The 25,000-nt window shown below is 39.2% G+C and overlaps 1 protein-coding gene across 1 annotated transcript; it reads right to left on the bottom strand.

Annotated features, from left to right (window-relative positions):
* Positions 1–3,577: 3,577 nt before the first annotated feature.
* Positions 3,578–25,000, bottom strand: LOC127634071 (death-associated protein 1-like). The gene is made up of 4 exons (XM_052113484.1): positions 24,809–25,000; positions 24,227–24,326; positions 7,032–7,074; positions 3,578–4,514 (listed from the first exon to the last, which is right to left on the bottom strand). Exons 1-4 carry the CDS (start codon positions 24,861–24,863, stop codon positions 4,395–4,397), a joined length of 318 nt encoding a protein of 105 aa, XP_051969444.1. The 5' UTR covers positions 24,864–25,000; the 3' UTR covers positions 3,578–4,394.

The raw sequence follows: 25,000 nt of genomic DNA, 5'->3' as shown, positions 1-25,000 counted from the left end.
ATCCCCGCAAGCCGACACAGACCGGGCACTCAGGGAACTGTATAGGGTGTATAAGTGAGCAGGAAACCGCGCACCCTGAGGCTGCGTTCATTGTTGCCGGGGACTTTAACAAAGCCAACTTCAAAGCAATCGCCCCAAAATACCACCAACACATAAAGTTCAACACACGAGGGGACCGGGTTTTGGATCATTGTTACTCTCCTTCCGGGAAGGCTACAAATCCCTCCCCGCCCCCCATTTGGCAAATCGGACCATTCTTCCGTTCTGCTTCTGCCCGCTTACAGGCAGAAACTGAAACAGGAAGCACCCACCCTCAGAACGATCCAGTGCTGGTCGGACCAATCAGACTCTGCGCTACAAGACTGTTTTGATCACGCGGACTGGGAGATGTTCCGGTCCGCCTCTGATGACGACATCGAGGTTTACGCTGACAGCGTAACGTGTTTCATCAGGAAGTGCGTAGAGGACGTTGTTCCGACCAAAACTATACGGATATACCCCAACCAGAAACCATGGGTTAGCGGCGATGTTCGCGCGGCACTCACTGCGCGGACCTCCGCTTTTAATTCTCCTAACACGGAGGAGCGTAAACAAGCCAGTTATGCCCTCCGTAACACTATCAGTGCAGCTAAACGCCAGTACAGGCACAAGCTTGAAGGCCAGTTCAACACCACTGACTCTAGAAGTATGTGGCAGGGAATTAACACAATCACGGACTACAAGCGGAATAAAGTCTCCGCCATGAACACCGCTGCATCTCTCCCGGACGAACTTAATACATTTTATGCTCGTTTTGAGGACAGTAACACCGCCCTCGCGGAGAGAGCACTCGCTGCTGACGCTACAGAGGTTGATTCACTCTCCGTCTCTGTTGTGGATGTAACCCGATCATTCCGACGGGTGAACATCCGTAAAGCCGCGGGTCCAGACGGCATTCCGGGCCGCGTCATCAGAGCGTGCGCGAATCAACTGGCTGGTGTTTTTACGGACATTTTCAATCTGTCCCTCTCCCTGTCTGTAGTCCCCACATGCTTCAAAACATCAACCATTGTGCCTGTACCGAAGCAAGCTATAATCACATGCTTAAATGACTGGCGTCCTGTTGCTCTGACCCCCATCATCAGCAAATGCTTCGAGAGGTTAATCAGAGATCACATCTGCTCTGTTCTGCCCCCCTCTTTGGACCCATTGCAGTTTGCCTACCGCAACAACCGCTCCACTGATGATGCCATTGCATCTACAATACACACTGCTCTCTCCCACCTGGAAAAAAGGAACACATATGTGAGAATGCTGTTTGTAGACTACAGCTCAGCATTCAACACCATAGTGCCCTCCAAGCTTGATGAGAAACTCCGGGCTCTGGGCTTAAACAGCTCGCTGTGCAGCTGGATCCTGGATTTCCTGTCAGGCAGACGTCAGGTGGTTAGAATGGGCAGCAACACCTCCTCATCACTGACCCTCAACACTGGAGCCCCGCAGGGCTGTGTTCTCAGCCCACTCCTGTATTCCCTGTACACACATGACTGTGTGGCAACACATAGCTCCAATGCCATCATTAAGTTTGCTGACGATACGACGGTGGTAGGTCTGATCACTGACAATGATGAAAGAGCCTACAGAGAGGAGGTGCACACTCTGACACGCTGGTGTCAGGAGCACAACCTCTCCCTCAACGTCAGTAAAACCAAGGAGCTTGTTGTGGACTTCAGGAAGAAAGACGGAGAACACAGCCCCATCACCATCAATGGAGCACCGGTGGAGAGAGTCAGCAGCTTCAAGTTCCTCGGTGTCCACATTACTGAGGAACTCACATGGTCCGTCCACACTGAGGCCGTTGTGAAGAAGGCTCACCAGCGCCTCTTCTTCCTGAGACGGCTGAGGAAGTTTGGAATGAACCACCACATCCTCACACGGTTCTACACCAGCACTGTAGAGAGCATCCTGACTGGCTGCATCACCGCCTGGTACGGCAATAGCACCGCGTACAACTGCAAAGCCCTGCAAAGGGTGGTGCGAACTGCCAGGAACATCATCGGAGGTGAGCTTCCCTCCCTCCAGGACATATACACCAGGCGGTGTGTGAAAAAAGCTCGGAGGATCATCAGAGACTCCAGTCACCCAAGTCATGGGCTGTTCTCACTGCTACCATCAGGCAGGCGGTATCGCAGCATCAGGACCCGCACCAGCCGACTACATGATAGCTTTTTCCCCAAGCAATCAGACTGTTGAACTCTTGATCTATCAGGATCAATAATTAGCACTGCACTTTATTAATCTATAATCTCACACTGGACTGTCAACATATTCTCCTCAATACAACTGCTATATATATATATATACACATATATATTTCATATACTCCCACTTATTGTATTGTATTGTATATTCTGTTCTATATTCTGCATTGTATATAATTATTGTGTTGTGTAAGTATGTGTACATCTGATTTGTAAATTGTTTTGTGTAAGTATGTGTACATTTGATATGTAAATTGTTTTGTGTAAGTATGTTGTTTATTGTAATTGGTATATGTCTCGTCACTGTCATGACTGCTATGTTGCTCGGAACTGCACACAAGAATTTCACCTACTGTTGCACTTGTGTACATGGTAGTGTGACAATAAAGTGATTTGATTTTGATTTTGATTTTGAGAACACAAAGTTAACCAGGGGGTATAAAACCAAGAAAGGTAGAGATAGGAAAGGAGCTAGAGAAGGGGAGATAAAGAAAGAGGAAAGAGAGAATGGGGCAAATCCTGAGTGGAATTACGCTTGGTGGCTCAAAGCTGCACAGGCTAAGATGGAGTTGGGGAGCAGATGAATCTGACAAGCTATGCCACCCTCTGCTCCAAAGAGCAAAAAAACTATGTCATGGGCTTACACATAAACCGTTCCTGTTGAGCTGAGTGAACCAAGTGATATACTTACAAGTGGGTCAACTAAAGAAAAAATATTTAGTCATCTCTCTCAATTTGTAAAAAGTAATGCATTTATAATTAAAGTCTATGTGTTAAGGTATAGCACCAGGATAAATGTTAAGATGCACACCATTTTGAAGGCCTCGCCACATAACATCATTATCCATGTTAACACGAGACTAGTGCTAAAAAAATTGCTTACTAACCTTGTTTGGGCAAAGTTATATCACATTTTTCCAACTTTACAGCATAAATGAATATTCAGGGTTCAAAACAAGTTAAGCTCAATCAAAAGCATTTGCTGCATAATGTTGATGAATTTATTTAGACTGGTCCCTCCTACTCTTTTAAAAAAAAAAAAAAAAAAAAAAGAGAAGCTTACAATAAAGTACTTACAATGGAACTGAATGAGGTCAAATTTTAAAAGGCAGAAATGTGAAGATTATAATTTTATAAAAGCACTTATATTAATTCTTCTGTTAAAACGGGTGTACTTTGTAAATTTAGTTTCCATCTTGCGGCAATACTTTTGAAAAAGTGTGTATTTCAATGTATTTTAATTTTCCTGAGGAAATAAAATGCATTTTGAAAAAAAAAAAAAAAATATATATATATATTTTTTTTACATTTTTAAATAAAATTTAAAATTTGACATATATATATATAAAGTCAAATTTTTGCTTCGTGTTTAAACATTTTAATCAAATGACAGGACTAGTTTTTACAAAAACAATTATAAAACCATCATTTAACAAAACGGTTCTGCAAAGAGGTTATCGGACACCATATTTGTAGTGTGCACAGACACAGACACACACACACACACACCTCTTGTGACAGCAAAAGCAACATCCTAGTAAAAGAGGATTCATTCTTTTCTGTGGTAATCAAAGGCACATCACAGATGCTGCTAATTGAGCTTAACATGCTTCAAACCCAGAACATTATATAAACAGGACAGCAATCACAACTAGCAAAAATTATTATGGCAATAATTATTTTTTCCCCTAAAATATATACAAGGGAAAACATGGATAATTTATTATTAAGTGTTTATTCAGATAGCCACACCTAGTACATAATGCCTAATATACAACATTTACCGACTTCAAAAAAATTATTTATACAATTTACATCTCTCAGGAAATATTAATGTAAAACAAAATTAAAATAAAATACAGCTCCACGCCTCCCTCATGAATTTAACCCATAGAATTAACATGATGCTGATTAGTGATTTGCGATTGAGCATTCAAATTTAGTGTTGCAATGATGTACAGGAAAGAAATGGGTAAAAGGAACATTTGTCATGATATTGGTCGAAACGGGACACTTGCAGGCACAGACGGGAGGAGGTGGGGTTCTGGAATGCTTGACAGCAAGAGATCCCTGGCAACCTGAGCAGGCTTTGGGGGGGGTAGTGTGGTTCTGACCCCATGTGGTGTGCCGGAGGTGGTAGAGCGGGGTGGAGGCTCACTTGCGAGGCTGGTGGATATGTTGGTTGATCTGGTGGCCAGCAGGCAGCTTCTGCACTGAGGGCACTGGCTTCTGATGGGCCACCTGGGCAGCAGCAGGGGTGAAGTCTTTATCCCCCTGAGAAGAACAACCAATCCGAACATAGATAAATATGTGTGCATATGACATCAGTGATATGGCAGTTCATTCCAATCAGTATTATTTATTTTCTCCCATGAAACACTAAAAGAAGCTGTAATTTGCGGTTGCATTTTTTAAACTTTCTGTGTTGTGATCGTCACATATGACGTCAAACTTTGTGTGATGTGTCTAAAGGTGCCATCCTTGAATTGAAAACAAGTGTGAATGAGATTTGAGAATTCCAGACTGGAAGATTATCACCGAACAATGGCTTATATTGTTTCTGTATGGCTTCAGAAGACTTGTAAAATACCACAAGAGTTGTATGGACTACTTTTATGGTGCTTTTTTGTCATTTATGGAGCTTGGCTGTATAAATGATCATCCATCCTGCCTAACATCTCATTTTTAGAATATATTATGGGGTCAGAACGTTGTCATTTTTGGGTGACAACAAAGTTGGCTGTAAATTTGTTCTGGTTGCCATCGAGAGTAAATGACTAAGTGTAATCTAATATGAAAGCTAAAGTATTTAATTTAAGACTGACTTCTAACAGAGAGCAGTTTGGTATCCATTTAGCAACAGAAAAGGACCCATGCAGAAACAGTCTGAAAAGTGGCTAGGGGATGCACAGTAAGGATATGATGTTCCAAAAAAGCAGCTGCTTCAGACATTCTTGAACATCCCTTTAATCTGTCATTCATGAGAGTTTTTTGTATGAAAATATGTGAAGCTTTTGAAGGAGATTACAGGGTGTACAGTCCAAGACGGTGTAATGAGCCAAGACTAAACATAAGCTTATTTTTTTTCTGTTTTCAGTCAGTTTACAAGGCAACACTTACATCTTACAGCTCGCTGGAGGACAAAGACGTCTCAGATGTGAGTATTTAGAGAGGAATTATTGCATAAATTGTGGCACAGAGTGGTAAAAGACATTCTTGAGCACAAGAGAATGTTAAGAGCGCTTCAAAAGTAAAAGCAGCCATTGCCTTAGAACAAGGACAGTATGTGCACTCTCTCTCTCTCTCTCTCTCTGGTGCAGAAATAGGAAAATGAAAAAGATGTGCAAAGTCTAAATAGAAAAAGAACATTTTATTCAACAAATGTTACATTTGGACATCTTAGGTCTTCAACAGGCCAAGAGTTGAAATGTTACACCCGTGTCCTGCACCTGCACACAACTTAGATTGGATATGCAAACGTTTCGGTCTTTAACTGCTCACAAGATTCACATTTGGTGCTACTGAGGTTGAGGTACAAGAAGATTTAGGGGTAGGGGTTAGGTTTAGATTAGGGTTGGAGTTAGTGTTGGGGCAAGGCTAAGAGTGTAACTACAGATGTAATTAAATGCAGGTACTTTAAATGTACAACACAATGACCTCCCTTCAAAGCCAACATCATCATCATTCAAAGAACTCATGAAGGTTTAAAAAATGACTTGAGTCTTTAAACCTTAACTATTAATATCTTAAAGGTTTACAAAACACAAATACAACTCAGACATCACCATTGCAGTTTATTTATGTACTATTAGTTAAAGTTTTTTCATGATCCATAACACTGTCACAGGTAAGAATGTTTTCTTCTGATGATGTTTATTGCCAGTTGGCAATCCAGTTTATGGTGCATAAGCTACTGACAGATGAAAGATGTTCCTAATAAAGTGCTCCGTGAGCGGATAATATATAGAATTGAATGTGCTTGTCTGGTGGATATAATAAAATATTATACGGTATATATTATATTTAAGCATATTTTATCTATGCTGAGCTGACAGCACCTTGTCGAGTGGCATGAAATCAAAGTGTGAGTGCCGCACTGATTAGCTGAAGGTCAACAAGCAACATTATTGAGCGCAGAGCCTCGGAGTGAAAACTCAATCACATTTGCAAGGCAATGTATGGGAACTGCAAGACATGAGGACAAATGTATTCATAAGAGAAGGACATGGTGGGAATTATTCAGGCATCTTTATCTTAACATGTTAAACTCGACATGGAAAGGCATTAGCAACCTATTTTATTTCTTTAATTTGATGTATTTCTTAGTGAAACAGGATATTCAATGGGGGGGCAGGGTTATCTATTGAAGAGATCATTGAAAGTAAAAGTGATACATATCAGAATGGACCCAGACCTGAACGTGAGTTTGAGGACTCCAGAAAAATTCCTAGCACCTACTTATATCAATATAATCATTATTTGCTCTGAATGCATAACCATGTTTATTTGAACGTTAGCCGGCGTTAAATTACCACATTAACGAAGACTTTAGAAAGTCTGAATTATCTAGAACAATAGCCTAGACTGTAGTGAGTGTATATATTATATTGAATTGAATGTGCTTGTCTGGTGGATATACTAACTGGACGCTGCACACATCCGATGCATTAAGTGACGTTTGAAAAACATACAAATTTGGACCAGGGAGGTGAATAATATGAATCTGAACATATCTAACAACCTGGTCTTTGAGATATTATAGTAGTACGGTAAATGTGCATGGGGACCTACCTTAGTAAGAACACCTGAGACCACAACGTGAAGCTTTGGAGGGCTGGAGATGGAAAAAAAAAAAAAAATTACCATCAGAAAGCAATGAGTTTAAAAACAAACAAAAACACTTTCAAATACAAGTGCCAATTAATTAATCAAATGTTTCTGAAGCAAACCATTCTCGTTTCACATCAAAGAGGATACCATTGAAAATAAGCTTGTTTTTAACCAGGGATCATTCATTTTACACATGGAATATATGAAGGAGAAAACAAACAAGTCTGTATTCTAGTAATGAATAACACCACTCATATTTCAGTGTAAAAGAAAAAAAAAAACACCTTCCATGGGTTTCAGCAAAATTTGCCTCAACAGTGCTGCCTTGTGTCTAGTCCAAAGACACCTTTACCTTTAAACTGAGTTTATCGAAGGTGAAGGCTAAAATTTATCCAGAGGCCTTTTCTGCTTGCTGGTCAGGGTATGCAATATATAGGATAAGGTTTCTAAAAATTAAACACACAAAAATTACTATATAAGAGTAATGAGAAACACCATTGAGAATAATAAGAATTAAAATTCAGACACATTATGACAATACAAATTTGGAGAGAAAATATGCTTAACTTATGAAAATGTTATAAAGACAAAAATAAAATAGGCTTAATTTCTTAAAGCAAAATGTAATTGTTGACATGTTTTATTAGATTCAACTGGGTATCTGTAAAAGCAACACATTTTAGGTAAGAATTACTTAATTTAATACAAGTATAACACCACAAATCACATGAAAAATAACACTAGATGCTTACTTTTCTCATCCTTTGAATGAGACGTTAAACCATGGTCCTGACTCTCTGTGGTCATTAAAAATTCCAGGACACTTCTCAAAAAGAGTAGGGGTGTAACCCCGGTGTCCTGGTCAAATTCTCTCCATTAGCCCTTCACAATCATGGCCTCCTAATAATTCCCATCCATTAATTGTCTCTATAACTCTAATCTCTACCAATAGTGGTGAGCGTACTAGCACACTATGTCTGCCGTCACATCATCCAGGTGGATGGTGCACACTGGTGGTGGTTGAGGAGAGTCCCCTGTTCACTGTTTAAAGTGCTTTGAGTGTAGTGTCAGAAAAGCACTACATAAATGTAACATTCATAATTTGGGACAAGGCTATCCATCAACATCTGCATGATACAGATGCATATTTTATTATTTTATCTATGCCGAGCTGACAGCACCTTGTCGAGTGGCATGAAATCAAAGTGTAAGGGCTGCACTGATTAGCTGAAGGTCAACAAGCAACATCATTATGAGCGCAGAACCTCTGAGTGAAAACACAAACACATTTGCAAGGCAATGTAAGATATGAGGAACAATATATTCATAAGAGAAGGACATGGCCGGAATTCTTCAGGCATCTTTATCTTAACAGGTTAAACTCGACATGAAAAGGCATTAGCAACCCATTTTATTTCTGTAATTTAAAATAAAATGTGAAACAGGATATTCAATGAGGGAAAAAAGTATGGCTGGTGAGACTTTTAGGATTTTATCCATTGAAGGGATCATTGAAAGTAAAGGTGATACATATCAGAATGGAGCCAGACCTGAATGAGAGTTTGAGGACTCAAGAAATATATTCTGCACATATTTTGCACAAATGTAAAGCTCCTTTATTAAAACCAGTCAGTTTACTTTTTCTTTAAATACTGTAACTTAAATAGTCTACTATTTATCTTATTATGTTTATTGTTTATTATTATTATTTTATGCATCAAACTCCAAGGAAAATTCCTTGTATGTGAAAACTTACTTGGCAATAAATTAAATTCTGATTCTGATAATATTAAAAATACAAATATTTGGTGGCCTGGGTAGCTCAGCGAATAAAGACGCTGACTACCCACCTGGAGTCGCGAGTTTGACCCCAGGGCTTGCTGAGTGACTCCAGCTAGGTCTCCTAAGTAACTCAGCAATTGTTACTTGGCCTGGTTGCTAGGGAGGGTAGAGTCTTATGGGGTAACCTCCTCATGGTTGATATAATGTGGTTCACTCTCAGTGGGGCACGTGGTGAGTTGTGCGTAGATGTCATGGAGAATAGCGTGAAGTCTCCACATGTGCTATGTCTCTATCGTTAGATTAATCGATTATCAAAATAACCATTAGTTGCAGCCCTATTCAATCATTGTCAAGATTCCCTTTTAGCAGATATACAGTACTGTGCAAAAGTCTTAGGCATATAGGTTGCTTCACGAAAACATTTGTCTTAAGATGGTTATTTATATCTGCTACTTTAGTGTGTCAGTAGGAAATATACATTTTATACTCCCAAACATTCCTTTTGCAAATAGAATAGAAGAACATGGAGCCCTGCAAAAGATGGCATGGAAGCTTGGAACATCCTATCTGCAAGCAACCAAGAAAAGCTGTGTCCAGGTGCAAGTAGGAGAATTGGTGGTTCACACCAAATATTGATTTAGCGCTTTTGCTGTTTATTGGACTTTGTACGACAGTGATTGATTAATGAAAACTATTTGCCATTATTTTTTCAAGAAATCCTCTTTGAATATTTTTCACAAATGCCTAAAACTTTAAAATTTTTACATTTACAGTCTTTCTTCTTGGGGTAAATCAGACCAAAAATAATGGTGACTCATCTTGCACTACAAAGATTTGTGTCCAATCAAATGCTCTCTGGAATGAGAATGTCCCTCCCTCTGCAACAGACCAGCAAATAGCCAAGATTTGCTACTTGCTGGTCAGTAGCAGGGGGAGGGACACACTCATTAATTTAACCGAAGTTAGATGGCTATTTGAAAAAAATAGACAAGCCCTTCGATATGCCCCGCACACACTTCCAGTTTAATAGAAAAATCAAAACATAAGACTGAAAACTGTGCTCATCAAGCATTCCAGAAGGTAAATAGGGCACATTTTGATTTCATGTCCAGTTTAAATCTCGGTCACAGTGGCTCAATGCCTGTGGACATGCACATATGGACCTAGAGGAAGTAGAGGAGGGGTCTGACGTAAAACTAGGTGCTCCAGGTAGCGGCAAAGGTACAAAACGGCCTATAAAAATTCCATTGGGACAGGGAATTTACCACCATCTGAGCACAGAGTAGAAACAATGCTTGAGGCCTGAGCAAGCAGTCAACTCCAGAAATTACTCTCATTCATTTTCCAAAGCCAAGTGCTTCCCTTTAAGCACCCGCTAGAAGAGAAGGTTAAGAGTGAAAATTGACCTTGACAAGACAAATGGTCCTCGTCTCAGTTGAAAATAGTATTATAATGCGTGTCAAAGAGAAAGTTTGGAAAACTCATGTTTGAGTGGCTGTGTTCCAGTAGTCTCTTCTAAAACAAAGTGTCTGCAGTACATCACACCACTGTTCTCACGGTACAGGAAACAGAGCTTTAAAAGGAGATAGTTCAATTGTTGTCACAGCGTGAGATGCATCCCAAAGTCTCAGCATGCTTAAGACTGAGCATAAATGAGGGCAATCTGAAATGCAAGGGCCTTCTTCTGTAATGCTGTGAAATCCAGAAAATGTCAGAAGTGTTTAGCTTTCATCTCACTGTGAGATGGTGAGGAAACTCCAAAGATAGCTCAGACAGAGAGAGAGAGAGACTTGCCAATGGGATAATCTCCCTTTGAGGCATAACAGTGCTGCTCAAATGATAGAACCTGTCTCACATCCTCATATCTTTTTAAAGAGACAGCTGAGTAAATCTCAGATTAAACATACACATACAGTTCTTTTAAAGGGCAAAAATCTTATAAAGGCCTATTTTACAGTTTCATTCCACATAAATAACACAATTCTGATCTTGGGATCTCATGCCAAGTTATTGAAATCATACATTGTGAAAGAGTTCAAAAATGCAAACAGGATAATATTATTATAATTTTTCCACTATTATTACTTGTATGCCTTTTCAGGACAGATAATCAAAACAGATATGAGGTACTAAAGTAATTTAGCCCTTTTTCTCTCCAGTAGAGGCCATTCAACAGTGTCTGTTTGTCATGATATTATTATTAACTCTTTTCAGATAAGATTAACTTTGTCTGTGCTGAGATTAACAATGCTAACAAATGCTAATAAATTAATCAGAAGCACATTTCACACTTATTTCATCTTGAGCAATATCATTCCAGACCTAAAAGTGGCAGCAGTGTGCTTGCATTTAAATGAAGAAAACAGGCCAGAGATGTCGTAAGGCCATAGACTTACTGAATGTCTTGCTACATTAGGCAAAATCATTGGTTAAAAAGAAAAAAAACATACTTAGAATTAATGTCAAGTATATTATCAAGGACAGTCCCTCAAGGAAAGATTTAATTTTTCATCTTGAACGAATACATAACAGTCCAGTAGCTGAAATCCTCCTGGCATTACTAGACAGTGAGAGCTACACAGATTGAACTCTCGGACTGAAAGAAAGGGCAAAGGGCTTTCACAGAAACAGGTTTGATATTTCACAACACCTATTTCAGTTATATCTGTCTGGTACATTTTCTGAATGCCATTCCATTAAAAATTGCTTACAGAATCTTTAACATGCATTTCATATGCAAAATGTATCTGGATAAGGTTACTAAGGAGTGTGGATGTTGTGTAGGAAGAAAATGAATTTCTACATAATAAATAAGCTCTGCTTTAGGAGCAAGGCAGTTGCAGCAATTAACAAGTTGGCACAGATGCTTGCAACTTGCTGTAGTTATGGCAAGCAAGTGGCATAGCTTGTATTTAAATTGAAAAAAAAAAACAACAACAAAAAACAACATCCTCTCGTCTAGTGCATTGTGAGCAGTGTACTGAAAATGAAGCAGAATTGGACTGGAATCAAAGTCCAATACCGACACCACAAACACTGGTGGATTTATTTTTCCCCATTTGCAACCATGTCCAACTTCCGGTTGTTGCCCAAAATAAGAACAATACTCTAGGTACTCTGAGGTTGTATCTTAAAGAATATTCCAAGTTAAGATTAAATTGCAACAGAATTTATGGCATAATGTTGATTAATACAAATTAATTAAGAATCATCTCTCCTTTTGTAAAAAAATAAAATAAATAAAATAAAAGCACAAAGTGAGGCACATACAATGAAAGTGAATGGGGAATTTTTTTTTTAAAGAAAAGGACGGACAAGTCAAAATAAGTTTTTATGGTAATAAACATTATGCCCGGAATATTCCCTTAAACGTATCCTGCTCTGGTTTACAGTTAGAATTGTACTTAATTTGTTAGTCAAACAATCAAAATATTATTTAAAATTCAGGAAAGAGAAACTTGAGTTACAAATGTTGAAAACATTAATCCCATATGATATGCCAGGTGCACATAATACAAACACAACAGTGCTGTAATAAAATGCTTACTGTAATTACTATTATCAAGTTAGGAAATCCTGTTCCGTGTGAAATTAACATAACATAAAATAGTACCTGCTCCTCATATCACAGAGAGTTTGCGGTTTTGCAAGGCTAACCCATGAGTTTTTCTGAATTCTAAATTCATATTTTATCGGTTACCTTGATTGTGAACACTAATGTTCAAAGAATATAAGACACTATACAAATATTGAGTGTGTTGTTAGTTAAATAAAAAATTAAATGCGATCATTAACAAATAGATTTTCAGATGCTTGACTGTGCAAAACTTGTTTTATTGTCCGCAGGTGAAAATCCTAAATCTGATTCCTTAGAAAAGGAATAGTTCCTCTCCTCAACTACAACTATTAAAAGCTTAATTCGGTAAATACTGACATATAGAGCATATGTAACAGAGCCAAAGCCCTGGTATATTTCAGGTTTTTTTTATAGTTAAAAGTCCAGCGTAATGCACCAAATCTGAATTTTTCTGATTATTATTGGGATTTTGGATGCACAAAAACTTGTTTTGGGATTTTATTCATTTTGGACTTTTGTAGCCTCAATTTCTGTGCCTGCTATATTAAGGAAAGACTAAGAAATGTTTAATCATTCTATAAATCAATAATAAAAAACAAAACAATTGGCCGATTAAGGTTTTCGGCCTTTTTTCACAATTGGTCGACCTCTAATCCAAATATGCATAAATCTACATAATGCACAAGGGCGAACCATGTAAAACGTCAGATTTACACTCTAGTTATGCAGGCTGCTCCATGTGTGGTTCGTCTGACTGGCAGAACATTTGGAAAGTAACTTCTGTGGTAATAAGATGTTAAGACAGAACAACACAGCAGTGAGGAAAATGTAAGGAGATTAACTGAAACAACACTCCAAGAGCCTATTATTCCAATAGCGTCCGCACACTTCGCTAAACAGCACAGAGAGGGAAACTAGCATGGAAATAATTGTCATCAAGCTGTCACATTTCCCCCCATGTTTCTCCATTAGAAGCCAGCATGCTATCCCAATTTTCACCATTTCTTCTTCTGTAGTATAATGGAGGCAGTGGGATGTGCTTTAGCAGGGGCTAAATTGCAGTGTTGTTTCCCCTAGCGCAGTGGATGAAGTTATTGTGAAGTGGCCAAAAATTGACTGCAGTGTGAGAATAGAGTTGCAAGCAGCCTATAAGCATCTACAGAAACAGCTTGTACTCCAGGCTTTAGCTAATGACTTGTAACTGCCTGCCAGTGACTGGCAGACACACAGACACACCTTCAAACATCTCAACTGTTGACATACTCAGGTGCTCTGATATTCTGAGATAAACTAATTATTGTATTGAAAACAACCCAAAATCCAGCAACTGTAACAAAATGAGAAATATTTGACAAAATTTGAATTTGTTTTCTAAACTTAACCCTTAGGCAAAGCCTCAGAGCAATTTGTGACCTCAGGCTTTCCAGACCACATTGTGTATCTGGATATATTGTGCGTGCAGTTATAATGCTGTTCTAAATCATAGAATAAATTACTGCAGCCAAGATAATAAGAAACTGTAGACGAGCATCTATTTTTGGTTGCTTTCTATGTGCGGAAATTGCGCGCAAACTAATTGCTATAAGTAAATAACGCAGAGTTATTTTAATTTATCAGTGTTAAGTCGTTAATAGTTTAAGCTAAATCCAGTTGATTTTTGCCTATTATCCCAATTCCACATTGCATGTAAACACATCCACTGCCCCTCTTACCAGCTTATCCAATATGTTCAAGTGTTGTGCTAGTCTTATGTTTTGATGTCAAAAGCAGCCAACGTTTCAAATCTCATGCAAACACTGTTTTCTTGTGTTGTCTGATTTTCTGAACAAGCTGATTTTTTGTATTGATCAGGGTATTGGTGTGCATGTAAATGCACTCAATGACTTAATTTAAATATATCACACCTGGTTAAACTATTGCAGGCTGTTAGTGAATAAAGGCCAAAATACTCTACGCAAGGACATGAATGAAAATGCAATGTTTGGTTGAACATGCTTAATGTACGTTCCTGTGTTACTGGTAACAAACATCAGTATTCAAGCAGACGACAGAGTTACCTTCAAAAGTCAGTGCCATTTAACTATTTTATTCTGGTAAGTTACTATGAATATATTGACTCTCCCATACTCGCGCAACAATATTCTCTGTAACATTTGCCCACCATGACTGTACTTGACTTAAAAGACAAAAGCTCATTGTATAAGTGGACAGTTCACACTAATCTCGATGCAGTGCCCATTGTGGCAACATTGATAATGCAGTGGGTACTTGCGTTGCTTAATGAGTTGCAGTCTGGCACATTTTGAAACAAAACTATGCAAGAAAACAAGCTTCTAAAGTTCTAAAGAAACATCCAAGTTTACATACTTGCATAGACTATGTTTCAGCCTTATGAAGCAGCGTAAAAGGTAGGTGCAAAATTGTCTCAACATTTTAGTGCATCTGGGGCTCCAAACAGTACGTAGCCCCAACAAATCAGTGTCAGTTATTAGATCAGTTGCCAAGAGTCAGACTTTTAAGAAAGTGACTTGTACTGAGCTAGGACAGGGAAATTAGTGGGAGATCCTGTGTCATGAGCAGGTGTACGCAGCGAAGAGTGACCTCACCAACACAGCATTTCGCATTAGCGTCTTGAAGCCATTCCATTTTGGCCCACAATCTGTCTGAGAAGACCAAATTACATTTGACAGGTGGTACCCAGACAGTCACACTTGACTTGCTGCGACAAATGTGCAATTTTTCCATCAGTAGCCACCTGCTTACAGCCACTATGAAGACCATCTCTCAGCTAGTAAAGAGAAGAGGGAGGGAGGGAGGGAGAGACAGGGAGAATGTGTGTGCATCTGGCACAGCTACTGCTACTGGACTTAATGTATTAATGTCTGTAATAAAGAACCAGATAAAGAGTAAGTCCTACAGAAAAGATTTAATCATTCTGGAATTCTGTCAAACTCCTAAATTTAGTGTAGTGAGAAATTACACCATTCTTCAAATTGAAAAATGCCCTGTCCTTTATATGATGGAGTTTACTCTACAATCCTCAATTCACAGCAGTCCATATAAGTGCAATGATCTGTGGCCATGGAAGGCATATGACTTAATCTCAGTCCTAGTTAAAGCATTCGTAAATTTGTTTATAGATGTGTATGGGAGCACTGTGAAGGAATAGTGTTCCCTTTTGTAGGAACTTGAGCTGCGTAATCACCACATGGAGTGGTGGTGGCGTAGTGGATTAAAGCACATAACTGGTAATCAGAAGGTCGCTGGTTCAATCCCCACAGCCACCACCATTGTGTCCTTGAGCAAGACACTTAATCTAGGTTGCTCCAAGGGGGATTGTCCCTGTAATAAGTGCACTGTAAGTCGCTTTAGATAAAAGTGTCTGCCAAATGCATAAATGTAATCACATTGGGACACGCCCTAAGAGTCACGTGGTATGAAGCCCTTGTACTATTGCACCAATTTATTGGCTGGTGGAGCTTAATTGACGGCCCTAGGAAGCTAGATCACAGCCTCCATAAAAGCGCTCGCTTTGGCGCCAACAAGTCAGATTTCTGTTCTTCAGTGCACGATTTGGTCTATGCCGGTGTTTGTTCCAATATCTCATACCGAAGTGAGGACTATTAATCCTCCCTTTTGAGTGGCGAACACATAAGGACTTAGTTTATACAGCGTAGATTTCAGAGCAATTTTTACATGTTTTTTTCCAAACAATACAAGGGTTCGACGGGGACAGCTGTGCATTTTCGGCATGAGGCATTATCCCCACTTGTTCCAGTTCCATGGCCTACAGATTTGGAGTTCTGTGTGTGGGAGCAATTTGGGATTTGGGAAGTTTGGAGTGCAATGGGGATAGCGTTCTTCCTCGTGTTTTTTGCCCTTCCCCTGATCGAAAGCACAAGGCTCTTCAGATATGCTCAGAGGCCTAGCTCGGCAGCCATTTTCTGATGAACAAAGCGTGCTAAAGTGTTAACATGCGCCGTTACTATTTAAAAAAAGCTGTATGAGAAAATGTGTTATTGGAAGGTAAGCAATAAAATGGCATCTTTGACCCTTTTGTCTTTTTCTGTGTCATTCATGTGCATTCTCACAGAACAAGGCAATGGAGGAGTAGCCTCTGCCTCTCTCCACTCCCCATTCAAAGCGAACTGCTCGCGGTGGAGGGGATAATGCATGGGCTGGTGAGCCCGGCCACAGAATGAGGGGGCTGGAGTAAGAGAATATTCCCCAAGGAGTGATGGCGAACCAACACATGGAGTGCTTCATCGGTGCCATTATTATTTCAGGCTTTTATAAGGAGATGCAAGGTAATTTAACTAATTTCTTTTATAACAGCCTGATTGAATTCAGCCTCCATGGCCAAATGTTTCAAGACATGCATAACAGAATTTGATGCTCATCAGGCACAAGTGTACACAGAAACTCACAGTGAACATAAGCACCACACGTTGTCCCCCCATAAGGAATGCTGGGGCTGTTGTGGTGAATCAGTTCTCAAATAAACATTCCCCCACACTGTTCATACACTTTTCCCCGTTCAAATACCAGTGAAAATATGTATTCTGTCAGTGTCCCAGCTATAGATACATTTCCCAATATTTGGGTCTAAATACAATAAAGGCAAATGCATGATCAAATTCCCTTCAATCAGCCACAGTATTGAAGGTGCGAAGGCTTCCCACCGTTTTGCCACTGGTTCTGGGGCAGTCTCCGACAAGTGCAACATCTAACATCTTGCACTACAGGCAAGAGCTATACATTAATCCTTCTTTCTGCCCATCTGTCAGTTTGGCAGCAGCTATAGAGCACTTCGAGCTGGGTACTTTGTACGATAAAGCATGGTTATGTAATTAAATTCAGTCGGGCTCCACTGGTGTTCAATGGTGTTGTTCCGACAGACGTTTCTGTTCGGGAAGCCCCGTTTCAATCTCTCTTAGATAAAGGGACAATAGAAGAGATTCCCCCTTCTCAGAGAGAACGCGGTATTTACAGAAGTTGAATTCTAGGCTGGGAAAAAGATGGTGGTTTGCGTCCCATTCTGGATTTTGAGACGTTTGAATTTCACTCTAATGAAATGTCAAATCAGAATTCTGATGCAGAAACAAATAATGTCACAAGTGCAGCTGGGGGATTGGTTTGTGCCAATAGATTTGATGGACATTTATTTCCATATTCAGATTGCGGAGAAGAGGCACTCTCTCAGATTCGATTTCGGGGGTAGCGAATCAATTTCACATCCTCCAAAATGACACGTGGGTGCTACCGAACACTGCTCACATGGAAACGGACCCGCCTTTTGATGTAGTCCTTTTTTTGGGACATGTGTGTCGCCGCAGTTATAGCGACAGACGAATTCTCTACGTGTTGGGGTGCTGCAATATAAGGGTCATCCAGCCTATGTGGTTTGGACAGGCCAGCAGCAATACTGGCACATAAACTGTCAGGAGATGTTCATGGTGCTGCTGGTGTTAAAGATTTTCCTTCCGGAGATTCAGGGCAGCCATGTCCTCATCTGGTCGGACAACAGGACGGTGGTGTCCTTCATCAGGGAGGAGTGTGTGCTGTGCCCTTGGAGGACATATGTATGGTGGCAGGGTGGTCCTCTCCGCATACATTTGTTAGATTTAATAATCTGGATGAGGGTTTAACTCCTGCTTCCCAGGGTCCCTCTGTTGGAACAGGAGTAAACTAAAAATTTTCTACGTTTTATTCATACACTTTAGCTCGCTTGTGCGCCACTAAATGCTTGCCACACGGGTGTAGATAGTTGGCAGCTACTATTCGCATGGCATGACTGTATATCTTTCCCAATGCGATTATGCTGCTCGAGTTCCTATGAAAAGGAACCTCTCAGTTAAGTGAAACGTTACCCTGGTTCCCTGAGTTGAAATGAGACGATGTTTAAGCTGGCCATACTCTCTAGCTGCTGCATAGGCTCGTGCCTTCTTGCAGAAAGTCTAACTTGTTGGCTCCAAAGCAAGTGCTTTTATGGAGCCCGTAACGTAGCTCCCTAGGGGCGGCACTTAAGCGGAAGCAGCCAATAAATTGTTGTGATTGTACAATGGCTTAAGAACATGTGACACTCAGGGCTAGTCCCAATGCATTTACGCAGTGTCTCCGATAGGTTTCTCCAAAATGAAACCAACCCAGATTAAGGGAACAAGGTGAAAGAGGAACATCCAGGCATTTTATTTCGCTCCATTGTTCAGTTTTGGCTTCTTATACCATGTGTCTTGTGCACTGGACTTGGACAACTGCAGCTCAGCCCTAATTTCAACATTTTGAAACTCATAACATAGGTTTAGTTGAGACTGGGTCATAGAGGTCCACATTACGTTTTGTAGCACTTTTGGGCATTTTGTGGAATTTCTGTTGTTGAGCTTCAAATTGCGCTTGTGTTACCAATGCTGTGGCTAAAAAATTTTATTTAGATACATTAATGCCTGTTATACTTTTTGTCAGAGAACTCTGTTATTGGGACAGTTATTAGATGATTACAATAATAGAGCTCAACAGTCTGGTTCAGCTAGAAAAATCTCATTCATTTTCTGCATTTAATAATAGTGGAATTTCTGCTGACAAATTACAATACGTGTGGCAGGACGGAGGGCGGGGCCGGGTCGTGATCCTACACACACGGTCCCGTATTAGGCTAATCAAGCCTCCGATATATAGAGGTCGACTGCAGGGTGTCGTGCGGGAGAGATCGTTAGCGGACATGTCCGTCGTGTGTGTTTATGTTGTCTTTTAAATTTCTCATTAAAATATTATTTATATTGAAAATCCGGTTCTCGCCGCCTCCTTTCCATTGATCCCTTTACACCATGATTCTGAAGGGAAAAAAATCCACTGATCAAGAGAGTCTGTCTCAAACTACTATATTTTGCAATATATTAATTTTTTTTTTACAAATGAAAACATATTGTTTATATACTTATAATCAAAAACTTTAAATCAATGGTTAAATTCCCCATCATTTTTGATTACGTAATTCGCATTGCTTCATAGGATTGTGGTTCATTCTCTCATTAAAGACGTCAAGTACACAGCCTTGTATCTTTGTCTTTTTGTGTGATTTTCCAATATTTTTTTTCTTTAAATCTAGGTTTGTAATGTGGCAATTCACCTCTGAGCTTGTTGGTTGTCTTGAATTTTGAATTCACTGTGCGTATAAAAAAAAAGAAAAAAAAAAGGATGCAATTAAATACTGCTTACGAATTATAAATTGGAGGTATAAATTGTGTACTTTATATTGTAGAACAAAACGTCCAGACCTTATTTTACTCTTATGTTGAAAAGCCCTAAGCCAAGGGAACCCATGGCGAATTAGACTTTCGGGTTCGCTTACAAATTGACGTGACGGCCGAATAGCCATCCATACCACAAAACCAATGAATCTATTCAACCATACTGGTACTAATTTTCCATGAATCAGTAATATGCCTTTCCAATCACTCCACCCCAGATGTGCGATACGTAGGGCTGGGTGATAAAACAATATCAATATATATCATGATAAAGGAAATCCAAGATAAGCTTGAGGAATTTTCGATATTTACTGCGTGTCGCTAAAACACAAGCAGTTCGGCTTTCTCAGGCTGCATTTCCACTGGGGCGGAAGAAATCCGTTCAAAGGAGCTTACAGCGCTAGGAGAGAGCTTGCTCCGCACCACTGCCAATCGTACGATCCACCTTGCGAGCATGATACTCGGCTTTCATAGGAAAGAATCGAAAACGCTCTCAGCTTCGTTCCCAACGCGCCAGTGGTAATGTAGGGTCAGACTGGATGAACTTGCTAATGCTAGCTGCCTTGCTATTAGGTTACGTCGGACACCGGATTGATTCCATCCGCACCGCAAGACTTCATGACAACTATTGCGACCTCTCATCGTCTCTAATGAAGAGCGCGACAGAACAACAGTGATGTGGACAACAGCTCTGGTCTTTCTGCGCTGTAATCTTGAATATTGTTCTCTAGCAACAAACATGCATAATGTCTGCCCTGTCCCGCTCCACACGTGTTGCCTCTTTTTCCTGCATGTGTGTAGACATGAAGCGCTGCATGAGTTAACATGGTTTCAAAGCACCTTTTAGACCGTAACGTTTTTCCCTTCTAAATGTTTAATCAGCATGTTACGAGCCTTTAATAATAAACAAATCGATTCTGTTCTAATTTTGTGAAAATTAATTAGATGTCTGGAATGGATAAGGAAAGACTAAAATTACTAGTTTGTAGATTAGTCTCACTTTAATGAAAATATACAAATGTTTTTTATATTTTTTTTAAAACGTTTTCTAAATTTTCTTTTGGGACACCCCTGAACCCACATTCAGCATCATTCCACAGTCACAAGGGCTTCTATGCCCCATACTTGGGTATCTGAATCAAAAGAAATATAAAAAATATTTCATTTTAATGTAAAAATATTCCAACAAATACTGGACTGCTGTTACTATGCTTCAGATGAAACAGATGATCTTTTAGCATCCATTTTCAATTGATAAACGGTAAAAGATGGTAAAAGATCCTGTAGACCCCACTGTGCAGATTTGTAGTGACTATTTAGAATGTATTTTTTCTTCTTTTCTTCCGTCAACTTTGAAATAAAAAAAAGAAAGTGCAATGTGTAAATGTATATCATGAAAAATATTGATATCGAACAATATGAAAAAGATTATCGTGATAACAATTTTGGCCATATCGCCCAGCCCTAGCGATACGTTTAGAAAACAAAGAAGAAGAAAAAGTCATAATGTGACATACTGAATAGCTAAACCAACACAAACTCAGACAGACTAAATTAACTGATCATACACTGATCATTCAGAGTCTCATTCATGTACAAAAACAAGCTTTTTCAAAACATCTGAACACAAAGAGACTACACAGGAAAATGCAGCGTTTCCTTTTGGCTTGCCAGTAGTGTGCGAAAATGCCAAACTTAATGTGGGTGGAGCACATTTTAACATCAGAGTGTCTTTCTTCAGCATTGAGACCAAATTCACCCTCTTCTCTGAAACGTCCACTCTAGGAATTGTGCCATGTTTCTACAGGAATGACAAAAAGATAGTAGAGATAATTGACCCAAAAAAGAAAATTCCGTCATCACTTACTCAGCCTCATGTCATTCCAAACCCTCTGTGGAATACCAAAGGAGATGTTAGGCAGAAAGTTAGGCTCAGTTGCCATTCACTTTCATTGCATGACAACCTTTGCAAGATGCACATAAAGTGAATGATGACTGAGGCTAACATCCTGCCAAACATCTCCTTTTTGTGTTTTACAGAAGAAAGAAAGTCTTAAGGATTTGGACCAACATGAGGGCGAGTAAATGACGTGATAACAACCAGTAAATGTACAAGTAAATGACAACCAAATATTCATTTTTGGGTGAACTATCCCTTTAAGAGCAGCTTTAAGCTTGTTCGGTATTGATACACATCTTAGGATTTCCTGCAGCAGGTTGAGTTAGCAGAAAAGAGCTAACCTGCAGAGCCACTGTAATGGGGCGGGCGATCAGTCATCAGGCAATGGGGTGGAAGGGACTTAGCGCTGGAAGGGCAGCTAACTGAGCCATAAAGCCTAGCAGAGGCAGTCATCAAACCCTGTGGACACTCCTCTGCACTGCTGAAACCAAGTCAACTACAGCAAAACACGGGAGTAAAAGTGGCAAGTTTCCAAGCTAGAAACACTTTTGCATTTCTGAGATGCAAAGTGTAACACGGTGGAGCTTATGCGACTATCAGCTAGCAATCTACCTAGCAACAAGCAAGACATTCAATGGCATTTCACTTTAACAGACTCCACCACAATGAAGAAAAAGTAAAAAAGGAACATGTGGTGAGATCCGGCTGTTGCCACATGCTCCTTGCGGACACACCCTAGAGTGTGTTTTGTTAAGTGTGCAACCAAAAATGACTTTCAAATGCTAATCACTGTTAGCAAGTAGTCTGAACATTTTTAAAAGCAGCCTCCATTTTATGGTGCTGAAGGTTTTGTGATGATGATAGTGAGCTGCTCGCATATTCTCCTTCACTCTTACAAAAGTCAGATGGGCACTAAGAGTGACATCATCATAATACATGTTCTAGCTCAGTTTGGCCCACATAACTTAGGACTGCTAACAACTTATTGATAAAAACAAAAAAACAAACATTATAATAAAATAGGCTAATTAAACATCAAATGCCATTTATTTGTTGAGGCTGTGCTATTTTGTAGTAAAATTTGCATTCTTAAAATGTTTGCACCAAGCACAACATAGTTAAAAAAAAAATTATATCTTCCCCATGCTTTATAATATTGGATATAAAAATTTTATTTTTTAATCTGATTAATCAACTAATCAAACTAATAATTAATAGATTTATAGATTTTTCAAAAGATAGTTGTAGCACTAGACCACATAACTAACAAGTAATAACAGAGGTCTACTTAAAACCCTCCAGATTATTTTAGCGAAGTGCCCTCTGCGATGTGGGAAACACACATCTGTTTTGCTGATTAAATGTTAGCTCAAAACTTTGACTCAATGCAGAGCAATGCACTGCTTATCAGAATCGTTTCTGAGGTGTAGAGCTAGAATTTAGTTAATTGGTCCTTTAGCTACTTCTATATCTACTTTGAATTTTGGAATAATGTGTAATGCTAGAGACAGGTACTTTTTTATTCTTAAAAGGAGAATTCACCCAAAAATAAAAATTCTCATTATTTTATCAACTTTAGGCCATCTCATATGTGTATGACTTTCTTTCTTCTGAACACAAAAAGATTTTTAGATGAATATTTCAGCTCTGTAGGTTTATACAATGCAAGTGAATGGTGGCCAGAACTTTAAATGTCCAAAAAGCACATAAAAGTAATCCATATGACTCCAGTGATTAAATCTATTTTTTCAAAAGTGATATTATAGGTGTGGGTGAGAAATAGATAAATATTTATGTCCCTTTTTTATTGTAAATCTCCAATTTCACATTCTTCTTTTGGTTTTGACGATTCACATTATTTGTGCATATTGCCACCTACTGGGCAGGAAGGATAATTTATAGTAAAAGACAAAAATATTGATCTATGTCTCACAAACCCCTATCATATCGCTTCTGAAGATATGGATTTAACCACTGGGGTCGTTTGGATTACTTTTATGCTGCCTTTATATGCTTTTTGGACCTTCAAAATTCTGGCCACCATTCACTTGCATTGTATGGACCAAGAGAGCTGAGAAATCTTAATTTGTGTTCATCGGAAGAAAGTTAAGTCATACACATCTGGGATGCATGAGGGTGAATTAATGATGAAAGAACTGCAATTTTGGGATAAACTATCCCTTTAAGAAAACATAAAAAAAAGAGTAAATATATAATTATTAATTAGAGAAAGAACTGTTTTACTTGATAAGAGGCTAATTTTTAAATATTTTAACTGAAGAAGCCTTGTGTAGTTGAGTGCAGATACTTCAGTAAACAAGCACACAAGATTATACATGCACAAACAGATACTCGAAGGTTATAAAGAGTTAAATTAAACCTATTTGTGAGCCTTATTCTTTGTTCGGCTAGAAACAAGTGTTTTCTAAAATCAAACAAAGCCTAGATTCTCAGTTTGATCATAATTTCTATTAACCAATTGATTAATAGAAACAGACGTTGCGTATCATTCCAGGAAAATCTGATTTCTGTTGCTCAATATGTCGTCTAGCATTTGCGTATGCTAGCAGAACAAAATAGCATGTCAAGAGCAAAGAATTGTGGTGTAAAGCTTCAAATGAGTTGAGAAATGTGAAGTAATTCTTCTTACCTCTCAGTCTCATATTCTTTACTGTCTTTGTCATCTTTCTTTTCTGGCACATCATTTGCAGTCTGGTGCTTCTGAACTATCCGCATGCCTCCTGCTTTCACTGTCACAATATGACACAAACAAAAGAGTTTATTCCAATACATTGATTAGCCCACATTATGGCATTGCTATTTTATTTACATCACAAGCAGCTTTTCACTGTGCAGCCGTAAGTGTTATCTTTCCCCTTGGCCTACTTTTAGGGCCATAACAAGGTTGTTATCTGGTTTCTTGTGTACTTTACACCGCACCGACAGATATGCTGACGAAGTGAAACACATTTATGCGAAATCACACGTGTACATCATGTGTAATGAACCATTAGGTGGATGAAACGGACAACAGAGTAAAAATAACTGCATCACGTCACATAATCACTGCAGTTCACTGAACACGATCATTTCAATGAAAATATACAGTGTGTTTATAATTGCACTGAAACAAATGTGTACCAAAGCCATGCAACTGACAAGCAGAAAATTCTGCAAAAGATATCACAGCAGAAAAACAACAACAATAACAGCAGCAGCATGAGGACATTACCAGCAGGAAGATGTCCAGCTTTAGTATCGATTTTCTCTTTTGGCGGCGATGACATGACTGTTATTGGCTGCTGTCACGAGCTTCTTCCAAAGAGTTATTTCGGCTTCTTGAAAATAACAACGCTTCTGTTTCCTGGCTGAAAAATAACGCACACTACTGGCGACTTCGTCAACGTGGCTTTTTCCTGCCCAT

Source organism: Xyrauchen texanus, chromosome 41 (assembly GCF_025860055.1).
Source record: "Xyrauchen texanus isolate HMW12.3.18 chromosome 41, RBS_HiC_50CHRs, whole genome shotgun sequence".
In the NCBI taxonomy this organism is placed as follows: domain Eukaryota; kingdom Metazoa; phylum Chordata; class Actinopteri; order Cypriniformes; family Catostomidae; genus Xyrauchen; species Xyrauchen texanus.
Note: the sequence above shows the minus strand (reverse complement) of the source record. Positions and strands in the feature narration are given on the sequence as shown.